This window comes from Leptodactylus fuscus, chromosome 1 (assembly GCF_031893055.1).
Source record: "Leptodactylus fuscus isolate aLepFus1 chromosome 1, aLepFus1.hap2, whole genome shotgun sequence".
Taxonomy (NCBI): domain Eukaryota; kingdom Metazoa; phylum Chordata; class Amphibia; order Anura; family Leptodactylidae; genus Leptodactylus; species Leptodactylus fuscus.
This window is the reverse complement of record NC_134265.1, coordinates 262,079,569-262,092,292: the sequence shown is the minus strand read 5'-3', so window position 1 is coordinate 262,092,292 and position 12,724 is coordinate 262,079,569. Positions and strand designations below refer to the sequence as shown.

At 44.2% G+C, this 12,724-nt stretch overlaps 1 protein-coding gene across 1 annotated transcript in view; it reads left to right on the top strand.

Moving 5' to 3' along the window:
- Positions 1 to 10,365: 10,365 nt before the first annotated feature.
- Positions 10,366 to 12,724, top strand: part of AP1AR (adaptor related protein complex 1 associated regulatory protein) — a 35,547-nt gene continuing 33,188 nt past the window's right edge. The window contains exon 1 of the mRNA XM_075286838.1: positions 10,366 to 10,477. Coding sequence (XP_075142939.1) covers positions 10,404 to 10,477 — 74 coding nt within the window. The 5' untranslated portion in view covers positions 10,366 to 10,403. The remainder of the gene's footprint in view (positions 10,478 to 12,724) is intronic.

Below are 12,724 nucleotides of genomic sequence, written 5' to 3'. Positions count from 1 at the left end.
TTATTTTTAAACCATATCAGATGACTGGGTGCTTGATTTGTTTATATTTTATCTAATCACTGACTATATAATGAAGGTTATTAAACAAAAGTGGTGGTATGGAGAGGAAGCCTCAACTGAATGGCCACTACACCATGTAAGGAGTATTCTGACTCTGCACTTTATATTTCCAGCAGTGGTGGTTGTTCTGGACAGCTGATCGGTGGGGGTGTTTGGTATTCGACTCCACCACCAATCTAATAATAACCTCTTCAATCTCTTCAAAGAGTTTATGCTGTATTAAAGGACCCACACTTATCTGCAGAACGAGATTCAATCGCTTGTTGAGAGTTAAATGTGTGTCCAATCATATCTTTGAAAGTTCCAAAAATCACTAAATAAGTTTCAAAAAAGTACTGCCCTGCAACTTAGATGTAGGCTCCAGCAGTGGCCTCAGTGTTTGGCCTTCTCCAGTGCCCTTGAAGAGTTGGATTGTGTCACTGTTGTACAGTCCTATGAAAAAGTTTGGGCACCCCTATTAATCTTAATCATTTTTAGTTCTAAATATTTTGGTGTTTGCAACAGCCATTTCAGTTTGATATATCTGATAACTGATATCTGATAACACAGTAATATTTCAGGAGTGAAATGAGGTTTATTGTACTAACAGAAAATGTGCAATACATATTAAACCAAAATTTGACCGGTGCAAAAGCATGGGCACCTCAACAGAAAAGTGACATTAATATTTAGTAAATCCTCCTTTTGCCTCTAGCCGCTTCCTGTACCTTTTAATCAGTTCCTGGATCCTGGATGAAGGTACTGTATTTTGGACCATTCCTCTTTACAAAACAATTCAAGTTCAGGGCTCGTTCACATCAGCGTTGCCCTCTCCGTTCTGCAGGTTTCAGTTTCCTGCATAAAACAGAGGCAGGATACGGAAACCTGCAGGAGTCTCTCTCACCCATTCATTTGAATGGGTGAGAGAGATGTCCGGCCGCGAGCGGCGGTGAGCGTTTTGCGCTCTCCGCCGCGAAACCGGGTTTTTTAATCCGGACACAGAGTCGGACATGCAGTACTCTGTGTCCGGATTAAAAAATCCGGTTTCGTGGCGGAGAGCATAAAACGCTCACCGCCGCTCACGGCCGGACCCGGTCTGTGCTTTGCGTCTTCTGGCATGCAGAAGATGGAAAGCACAGAACGGAAAGTAGAACGCAGGTGTGAACCTATCGTCAGTTAAGTTTGATGGGCGCCCTGCTGTATGTCCAAACTGTAGTTTATGCCACATATATGACACTGGTGTACCCAGGATAACATACGTAATGTCATATGTGGGTATAAACTGATATTGGGGCACAGCCGGATACAGAAGGAAAGAAGGGTTATTTGGTTTTTGGAGCATAGACAGACGGTTTGGTTTTTGGATGCCGTGACACTTTTGCAGAGACCCTAAAATTGCCCTTACAAAATGGGGTCACTTCTTGGGGAATTCCAGTTTACTGTCACTTCCAGTGCTCTGCAAAAACAACATGGCGCCCAGAGGATCCCTCTAAATCTGTACCCCAAAAGCTAAAAAGCGCAGTGCTCCTTCCCTTCTGAGCCCTGCTGTGTGCCCAAGCAGCAGTTTACAGCCACATATATAATTTTTTGCCCCTCGGGACGGCCCACTTTATAGTTTTAGGAGCGCGGGTCTCTGACAACACAAAGTGGGTGCAACGTATTGGGCACTGAAATGGCATAGTTCTTTAAAAATTTCAATTTTCAATTTTTGGGAAGCATTTTTAGTCTCAAAATCATAATAACCCTTGATACATTACTTGACGGGTGTAGTTTCTAAAATGGCATCACTTTTGAGGGGTTTCTATTGTATTGATACTTTAGGGGCTCAGCTAATGCGACATGGCACCTGAAAAATATTCCAGCAAAATCTGCCCTTCAAAAGGGCAACTCTTCCAACTCTACCATAAGAAAAAAAAAAAAAAGAAAAAAAAAAAAGCCAAATAGCGCTCCTTCCATTCCAAACCCCGCTATGTTCCCATACAGTAGATTATGGCCACATATGGGGTATTGCCGTGTTCAGAAGAAATTGTGTAACAAACTATGGGGGGCTTTTTCTCCTTTAACCCCTTGTGAAAATGAATACTTTGGGGATAAAGTGACATTTTAGTAATTTTTCATTTACACATTCCAATGTTAGTAAAATCTATGAAACGGCTCTAGGGTCAAAATGCTCACTATACCCCTTGATGAATTCTGTGAGGGGTGTAGTTTCTAAAATGGGGTCACTTTTGGGGGGGTTTCCATTGTTATGGTACTCTAAGGGCTCTGCAAATGAGACATGGTACATTAAAACTATTCCAGTAAAATCTGCTGTTCAAACACCCAGTGTCGTTCCTTCCCTTCCATGCGCTGCCATCTGCCCAAAAATCAGTTTACACCCACGTGGGGTATTTCTATGCATGGGAGAAATTGCATGATAAACTGCCAGATGCATTTTCGCCCATGTGTTAATTTTAGGTCTAAATGAATGTATTAGTGAAAAAAAGTTAAATGTCTGAATGTCACCTCCATATTATTTTTATTCTTATGAAATGGTTAAAGGGTTAACATCCCAAATGCTGTTTTGCATTATTTGAGGGGTGCAGTTTTTAAAATGGGATGATTTATGGGGGTTTCTATTAAACAGGCCTTTATAATTCCTTTCAGAACTGAAGTGGCCCCTAAAAAAAAATTAGTTTGGGGAATTTTCTTGTAAATCTGGAAAATCGCTGTTACAATTGTAAGCCTTGTAACGTCCAAAATAAATTAAAATACAATCAAAAGATGATGCCAATATAAAGCTGAGATATGGTAGATAATATTCATTCATGTATTTGGGTGGTATGACTATCTGCCTGAAAAGCAGAGAATTTCACATTTTGAAAATTGCAATTTTTTCCAATTTTCCATCAAAATTCCTATTTTTTTTTTAATAAATACAAAAATATTGATTGTTTACCACTTACATGAAGTATAATGTGTTACAAGAAAACAATCTCAAAATCACTTGTGTAAGTTAAAGCGTCTCAAAGTTATTGCCATTTAAAGTGACACATGTCAGTTTTGAAAAAAGAGGCCTGGTCCTTAACACACTTTTGGGCTGTGTCTCTAAGGGGTTAAGGTAGACTGGAGGGGAGTAAAAGACCATTTTCAAATGCTTAGCACCTATCATGTCGTACAACTGTTACCTTCGTTTGCTAAGGTGTTGTAATGAGGAATCATCTTTAGTGAAAAATCCAGGTTCTGTTTGTGTTAATTACACTTTGAATTGAGGGAATGGCAACTTGAAAACGCTTTGCTATTTTCTTATAGCCTTCTCATGATTTGTGGGTCTAAACCATTTTCTTTTTCAGAGTGCTAGGCAGCTGCTTAAAAGAACCCATGGCTGCTGTATTTTGGCACAAGGTTAGGGGAGGCTGAGTATTTATAAAGCCATAACATTTGCATCACTTGTCCTTTTCTAACAATGATAGTAAACAAGCCATAAACCTAACTGGCTAATTAAGGTCTGAGACCTTGGTCAAAGTTATCTGAGCACACAAAGGTTACCCAAACTTTTGCGAGGCACTCCTTTCTCTTTTTTTCTCTAAAATTCTACTCAAACGTAATAATACACAGGCGTCCTATCATTAAAACACATTTTTTTTGTGACTAACACGTCGGAAAAGTGTTAAAAAAGGCTATTCTTCTCCTACCTTTAGATGTCTTCTCCGTACCGCCGTTCGGTAGAGATCCCGGTTTTCGTCAGTATCCAAATGAGTTCTCTCGCAGCACGGGGGGAGGGGGGGGCAGCAGCACTCGGGGCGTCCCCAATGCTGCAAGAGAACTCTCCAGCGCTGCCTCCCTCTTCTTCTGAAGAAAACGGGGGGTGCACCGAGCTGATCCGTTGAATTGGTTAAATTGATTTAGAAAGTAACTATTTAAGATCAGGTTTTTTGGGAGCTGCAGTTTAAACTACTTCCCCGTAGGGAATAGTGCACTAAAAGGAGGAACAACCTATATGATCATCCAATTCATGGAAGATCAACAAAAACTGCGCTGACCTGAGATCACATAAAAAATTTTTATTCAAAAACACACTATATAAAACACACGACGCTAGGTTTGTAGCGTTTCGGGGTGACTCCCCTTTCTCAAGTGACAAAAACCAGAGCAAAGTTGAACCTTAAAATAAAACATACATACAAAAGAATAATCACTAAAAGCAATAGTTATAAACATTTTTTTAAAAATAATTTCTTTTAAAAAACTACTTCAAAAAATACACTGCATAATATTTGAATCATCAAGCTAAGTCCGACTCACTAATAAAAATTGATAAAACATAAGGCAGAACTGTTGACATTAAAGAAATACATATAGAATTCATAAAAAACTCATAAAAATTCATGAGAGAAGCTACATACGATATACATATATATGTGTAAGTGTAGGTAAAGAGTGTACCTGTAGTCCAAGGTGAACACGTCTGCGATGCTCCGAAGTATGTCTAAATACACTGGCGTCCGCATGGTCTATAAGTAGGTCCTAAAAGACCGCGAAACAACTTGCGCATGCGTACTCGGCCCTAATAGCGTGTCCACGTATCAACCATATCCTACAATGAGGCCTGGAGATCGTTGGAACGCAGGACCGACCGCGCATGCGCTTTTCCTTTTTTCAAAACGAGGTCAGGTTTTGATTGAACCGCATCACGGAGTACGTGCTGATCAGAGGCTTTTAACACAGCAATACGTTCAAGGTAAGTATTTGAATTGTCAATTGACATTTAACAGGTGTTACTAGGTGTCCCTCTTCTTCTGGAACAGCTTCTTCACACATTTCTTCCGGCGCTGGGGGTCAAACTTCTAGGCCTCCGGCAGAGCCAACTGCGCATGCCCGCGGCCACAAGAAAAATGGACACTTACACAAGAAGTAAACAGCCGTTTTCTTGTGACCTGTGGGCATGCGCAGTTAGAACCCAACACCAGAAGAAGACACGAACAGAGGTCATTCCAGACGAAGATGGAGGCGGCGTTGGAGAGTGCTCTCGCAGCATTGGGGATGCCCCCAGTGCTGTTTGAGTACTGGGGCCCACCCCCAGTGCTGCGAGAGAACTCCATTGCATACCGACGAAAACCGGGATTTCTACCGAACTGCGGCCCGTAGAAGACATCTAAAGGTAGGAGAAGGAGAAGAATAGCCTTTCTTAAGGCTATTCCAACGTGGTAGGAAGAAAAAATACAATTTTAATGATAGAATCATTTTAACAATGTTGTTTAAACAATTGGAGGACTTTCACATACAGGCAAGCAAAGCATTTCTAAAGCAATGTATTTAGGAAAACTTTTGAAGTTACATAAGTTAGCAGTTTACATAGGAGCCTTGAGATGGGAATACCTCTTTAATTCTATCGGAGAACTTTGGAAACAGAATTGAATACAATGGAGACCAATGCTGTGTACAACAAGGAAGGATGATGCACATAGAGCCAGAGACAGCACTACAAGCAGAACCCTGCAGACAACTCTGTGGAAATGGGGCTAGGCAAGTATAATTAAAAAAAAAAAAAGTTATTTTTGTTGCATAATAGTGTCCTGAACCTTGTAGTCCCTCTCTCAGATACTCAGTCACAAGCAGTAAGACTAAATGACTGCGCATGTAGCTGGGCCATGATTAATCGGCATGGACAGCACATAGATGACATCTATGTGGCCCCATTTACTGCTGTCAGTGAGTACAGGTTGCAAGATGGACAAGTATAGAAACTGTACTAATTATGCCACAGAATAACATACATGATAACACATGGGCATGTGCATGGGGCCTTTGAAATGAATGATGGGTCAGTGTGCTAGCCATGAAAAACATGTAGACGACTGTGTGCTAGACAAGGAGCCTATGGCTGTGTTTAACAACTACGCATATTTTAGATATGAGTTCTGAGTAGCACTGTATATTTCTACAAAGATTTTCTGTTCACTTGCTGTTAACAGACAAGTGACATGCAGAGTAACATGGGCGCCTCATTACTGTTTTTAAAGGGATTGTCCATGATAACTATAAAACCTTACACTAATCTAAATATCCTCCCCCTGCCTACCTTCTAAATTACATAATTAATTAAAAATTTATAGTTACCTATATCCCTGGGGTTGTCATGTGAACGCCCTAGGGACATTTTCTGCTTTTCTGGTGATGATCTTTGTCTTCATTTACGGAAACGGATCGCCCCCCATCCCCCATCATACTTACCCATCTTCTTCCTGTCTAGACTTTCTTCTCTGGGGAACGGCTCCTCCTCCTTCAGTGATGTCAGTTTGCACATGCGCAATGGAGCTAGAGTCCTGGCTTTGTGCTGAAGCCGACACTACATTTCTATAGCAGAAGTGTGGGAGTCTGCGCAAAAGAGATGTAGTAAAGGCTAAGGCACAATGCCAAAACTGCTGTGCACTGGCATTCACAAAAGAGGAGGAGCCGTTCCCCGTAGAAGGAAAACAAGAGGAAGACAGGTAAAGTATAATAGGGTACGGGGGTGGGCTGAGTGAGCTGGAAAGGCTAGCAGTGGGAAGAATAGCTAGGGAGACAGGGAGAGGTTGTTAGAGGGGGGAGGAAAGAGAGGGAGATATTGCAAGAGCCTACAACTACTACATACCTCCCAACTTTTGAAGAACCGAAAGAGGGACAAAATGTCGCCGCAGCAAATTTAGCCCTGCCCACTTTTGTGTTGACTCTGCCCACTCGTTAATTTTTCATGTGCCCGCACACAGTATAATCCTCCTACAGTCACCCGTAAATTATATGTCCCCCCTCTATCTCTCCCCCAGTTTCATATACACCCTTCATCTGCCCCCAGTTTCATGTCCCCCTTCCATCTCTGCCCCCAGATTCATGTCCCCACATCTTTGCCCCCAGTTTCATGTCCCTCCATCTCTGCCCCCAGATTCATGTCCCCCCATCTCTGCCCCCAGATTCATGTCCCCCCTCCATCTCTGCCCCCAGATTCATGTCCCCTCCATCTTTGCCCCCAGATTCATGTCCCCCATCTCTGCCCCCCCATTCATGTCCCCCATCTCTGCTCCCAGATTCATGTCTCCACATCTCTGCCCCCAGATTCATGTCCCCTCCATCTCTGCCCTCAGATTCATGTCCTCTCCATCTCTGCCCCCAGATTCATGTCCCCACATCTCTGCCCCCAGTGTCATGCCGTCCCCTCATTCATCTGCCCCCAGTGTCATGCCGTCCCCTCCATCTGCCCCCAGTGTCATGCCGTCCCCTCATTCATCTGCCCCCAGTGTCATGCCGTCCCCTCCTTCATCTGCCCCCAGTGTCATGCCGTCCCCTCCTTCATCTGCCCCCAGTGTCATGCCGTCCTCTCCATCTCTGCCCCCAGTGTCATGCCGTCCTCTCCATCTCTGCCCCCAGTGTCATGCCGTCCTCTCCATCTCTGCCCCGAGTGTCATGCCGTCCTCTCCATCTCTGCCCCCAGTGTCATGCCGTTCTCTCCTTCATCTGCCCCCAGATTCACGTTCCACCTCCACATTAAACTTACCTTCTCCTCCACTCCCTCGCTGCTCTCTGCGCGCCTCTCTCGCTGACACATGCGGCTGAAGGAAGGAGCGTGTCAGCTCCTCGCTTCGCCGCTGCGTGTCTCTCTCGCTGACACGTATGCGGCTGAAGCGAGGAGCTGACCTGTGTCAGCTCCTTCCTTCAGCCGCATATGTGTCAGCGAGAGAGACACGCAGCGGCGAAGCGAGGAGCTGACACGCTCCTTCCTTCAGCCGCATGTGTTAGCGACGCGTCTACAAGCCAGGAGCCGGCGAAGCGAGGAGCTGACACAGGTCAGCTCCTCGCTTCAGCCGCATATGTGTCAGCGAGAGAGACACGCAGCGGCGTCCTCTGGACGCAGATCTGAGTTGAAATCGGGACATACCTCCCTCCAACCGGGACCGCGGGACATGTCACCCAAATCGTGACTGTCCCGCGGAAATCGGGACGGTTGGGAGGTATGACTACTAGAATGCATTGCAGAAGGAAGCTACACCTAGTAAACAAATGCAGAAGATGCCAGGTACTCCCAGAGAAACCCAGAAATCAGTCAAAACACTGCTAAAGGTATATGGGTACACTTATTAACCCATTAGCACTAACAGACCTTTTTTTTAAAAAAAAAAAAATAATAATAATAATAATAATTTTTGCCAGGAAAAACCCTTTGAGGCCTAGTTCACACCTAATAATAATAATAAATTTTATTTATATAGTGCCAACATATTCCGCAGCGGTGTACAATTTGTAGGGTTCAAATACAGACAGAAAGATACATTACAAAGAAAGTCATTTCACACACATCTGCGTTCGAGTTTCCATTTGGAGAGTTCACTTGGGGATCCCCGAATGTAAACCTATCCACATAAAAAAGCAGTTACCTAAGGAAACCTGCGGACCTCATAGACTATAATGAGGTCTGTGCGGTTTCCACACAAAAAATGAAGAGAGAAAAGTGCAGATAGGCGAACGGAATGGCCCGAACGCAGATGTGAACCGGACCTAAGGCTGAGGCCACTAGCTGCAGAAACGCAGCTTTTAAAGGGGTATTCCCATAACTCTTGTTCTGCAGCCTGCAGGGCTCTGTGCTCTCGTCACTTCCTGGATTTCTCAGCACATTGGTGGGCGGGGTTTTACTTGCTCTGCTATCTGCTATGTTTGCAGGCAGTAATGAGGGATTGGTTGTAAATGCATTACCACAGTATGAATCTGATGTGGAAACTGATGTAGCAGAGCTGGATTTGAGTCAGCTTGCATTACATACAGAGGTAACGGACTCCTTATCTCAGCCCTTATCAGCCAAATTCAATTAAACTGGCTGATAAGTGGAAAAGCTGAAGATAGACAGCACAGTAATCCCGAAGCTCTCACCTCCCCTATCTGAGGCGCTCCGCTGCTTGTCAGCCCCTCCCTCCCCCCCTGAGAGCAGGCAGCTAGTCACTTGGGAAATGAGCAGATAAGCCCAGTGGCCATAGAAACGCAGTATCAACAATGAAGAGAATAAATTAAGATAGCGGCCAAACAAAGCAGTTTTGATAAAGCAATGTATGTAGGAAAAGTCTTAAATCCACATAAACTAGCAACATAGATAGGATTGGACAACCACTTTAAAGGGGCTCTTTCCATGGGACAACCTCTTTAAAGGGGCTCTATCAGCAAAATTTTGCTGTATGAGCCCCACTTATGTGTGAATAGCCTTTAAAAAGGATATTCAGGCACTGCTAATCTTATTTTAAAACCCGGTCCCGTTTTAAACTATAAAAACATGTATGAAAATCGTACCTTTGCATGCATCGGGGGTGGGGTGTTGTGCACGATCCGACGTCATCTTTGGTCCCGCTTTCCTCTTCTTTCTTTTTCCAGCGACGTCCTCCTGTCCTGGCTCTTCTCCGCCTTCATCTTCTGTTCTTCCGGAGTGGACGTTCGTGAGCGTACTGAGCATGCTCACGTAGTTCTAAGGGATACTTAGAACTACAACAAAAATGGCGCTGGAGGGAGCGCTACTGCGCACGCACGGGATTTGAAAGCAACCTGCCGGAAGAACAGAAGATGAAGGCGGAGAAGAGCCAGGACAGGAGGACGTCGCTGGAAGAAGAAAGAAGAGGAAGGCGGGACCGAAGATGACGTCGGATCGTGTACGACCGCCCCCTGTGCATGCAAAGGTATGATTTACATATATGTTTTTATAGTTTTATTTTAAAATGGGAGCAGGGTTTAGAATAAGATTAATGGTGCCTGAAGGGCCTTTTTAAAGGCTATTCACACATAAGTGGGGCTCATACAGCAAAATTTTGCTGATAGAGCCCCTTTAATTGTTGCAGATTTTGCTGCGTTTTTTGAGCCAAAGCCAAGAGTGTCTACAAAAGGAATAGGAAATATACAGGAAGTTCTTATACTTCTACATTCTGTTCAATCCATTCCTAGTTTTGGCCCAAAAAAATGCAACAAAAAAAAAAGAAGCTGTGTTTCCGCACCATGGGAAAAGCAGTTCTTAAGAGGGAAAAAAAAGCGCCATATAAACCGAGCCTTCCACATTCAGAGACGTGTACTAGTTCCTTATACTGACTAAACCCTCCCTCACATAAATACATGGTTATAGCAGGCTGCAGTGAGAACATGTCTCATGCTGCGGCCATGTTCTTGTCGATCATAGTGTTGGATTGATGCTGTACGGTAAGCTTCAACAAAATGGCTGCTTAGAATTTTCCTCCAGCAGTTTGTCCTCTAGAAGAAGCTGCAGTGTGTCATGTGACAGGAGCCTCCAGAATGCCGGCTGGGTGAGGCGGGTACACTAGCGGTGGGTGTCCGCGCATTGCGCGTCCCCGGTGCTGCTGTGTGCGCGCCCGGCTCAGTATGCCATGGGGATCTGCTGGACCCGGTGCTGGAGTCTCTTCAGGAGGGAGAATAGCCGCATCCAGAGATCAGGAGGAGGGTAAGCGGCAGGGATGTGCGGCCAGCATTGCTGGGTAGCTGACAGAGGATGGCCGCTTAGTCGTGTGTGTGGACGGCATTGCCGTGGGTCCGCAACGCAAGGGTTAAGCCAGGCTGCGGCTTCCCGGTGTCGCAGCGATTATCGTCTGGTTTGTCTGGCATCCGCTTCTATCGCTCCATTGTTCCCACTGACAGTGGTTGGGCTCACTTCTAGCGAGGACTGACTACCTGACGGCTAGACTTAAAGGAGAACTCCAGTCATGACCTAACATCACACTGGAGGAGAGCCCTTGTAGGACAGCAGTGGCAATAGGACACGACATTAGTAGGATGGGGATGTATAACTAGCTTAGCCTATAGAGCAGTCACGTGATGTCTCATTATATGACACCATGGCTGTAACTATTTCCCACAGTGGGTGGACCTGAGTCTCACATGACAAGGTAAGTAAGTATACCTGTCCATAATGGCCGAGTCTGACTACTGTAACCTGTGCGGGGAATGGGAGGACAGCAGCTAGCTGTTATATATGGGAGGACCAGCAACCATTTTGGTCTTGACGCAAGTTTTATGTGTATGTACAGATGTAGCAAAGGTTACCATGCCTCACAACACAGTCGCAGTCTTCGTATGGTCAAACTCAACAAGTCAATAAAACTTTAACCTTTAATGATGTCAGGTATAAAACACATTTATGCACACATAAAGACATAAAGGTTTTTTATTATTATTTTGCCTCTTTCAATGGGTTTGTAATGGCTTTTGTTGTCGTCTAAAGGGGAGTTCACACTATCGTTATTAATGTCCGTTGCTGTCGTCCGTAACAGTATGATATTAAGACATTAGCTGTCACGCAGAATGGTCTGCATGCAGAAATTTACCTTTCCTTACAAAAGTAATCAAACATGGCAGAAGCTAGCGTCCGTCATGTTGTATACCTTAGTGTAATGGACACAGAATCCGTCTGCTAATGTCTGTTGCTGTCCTCCGATCACAGAAGACAGTAATGGACATTGGTAACAGTAGTGTGAACTACCCCTAGGTCTTCTGTTGTCTTTGGCACAGAAAGTTGTCCTGCAGAATGTCAAGTTAATCAGTGCTACATGTGTACATCCTCTCTACTTTGGCTGCTTTACTTCTTGTGTAAAGCTTTATAGCATGTTCACATTAGATTCACACTAGTATCAGTCTGTCCATTGTTGTGGTCCATCAGAGGCTCAGAAGAATGGACTGGCATAGACAGATATCGTGCCTCATGGACCTCATTGATTATAATGGGATCCAGGATGTTCGGCATCTTAAACAGCAACCACTGGACAAAAAAGTCAGATTTGATGCTCTTTTTTGACATGCAGATGTGAACATAGCCTTAGGTGAAATAAAATATTTCATTATTGCTGAAGCCTCCTAGCAGAGATAGGGCATCGAACAGGCACCTTATGTTTTGTTACCTTATACCTTGACTGCCTTTGCCCCAAAGTTTCAGATCATGAACAACTCCTTTAACCCTTTCTTGATATCTGCCATATTATTACAGCAGAAGTCAGGTGTTTAAATATGACGGCCTCTCTGGAGCTTATACAGCGGAGACCTGGCAGGTATTAACCTTTGCATTGTGGGCTCCAAAGTAAAAAAAAAACCCTACCATCACTTCCTCCGCCAGCCCGGTGACTTCTTCTGCTGGCCTGGCTCCGGCGCAGTGAGATCACAGGAGATGTCCAGTCATCAAGGCAGCCTGGAGCCTCATGAAGGGTCCCAGGCCTGTCTTTACCAATTGCCTATTGAGGCTCGCCTCTGGCAGGTCTCAATAGGTGTATAGTGATATGCTCATAGACTGCAGTACAGTTACAGGTGTCAGAATATGGCGACTCCAAGAATTCATTCATTTATTTATTTTTTTAATAGGTTAAAACGTAAAAAAAAATAAATAAGTTTGGCATCCCTGTAATTGTACCAACTGGTAGAACACAGGTGACATGTCATTTTGGTTGTTCAATGAATGCTGTAAACACGTAGCCTTGAGGAAAGTCACACAAACGCAATTTCTCCCCATTCAGAATTTTTTGCACCTTGTGGAGAACCCTTTTTGTTTGCTCTCATGAAGTCTTTGCTTTATGGTAAACTTACATACTGAGCCACCTACTTCCTTTCCATCAACTCCACACTATTCTTTGATTAATTGATGACTGATTAACGGGGGAATAACCTATGGATAAACAGCTACAATAACAAACCTTGTGTCACTGTC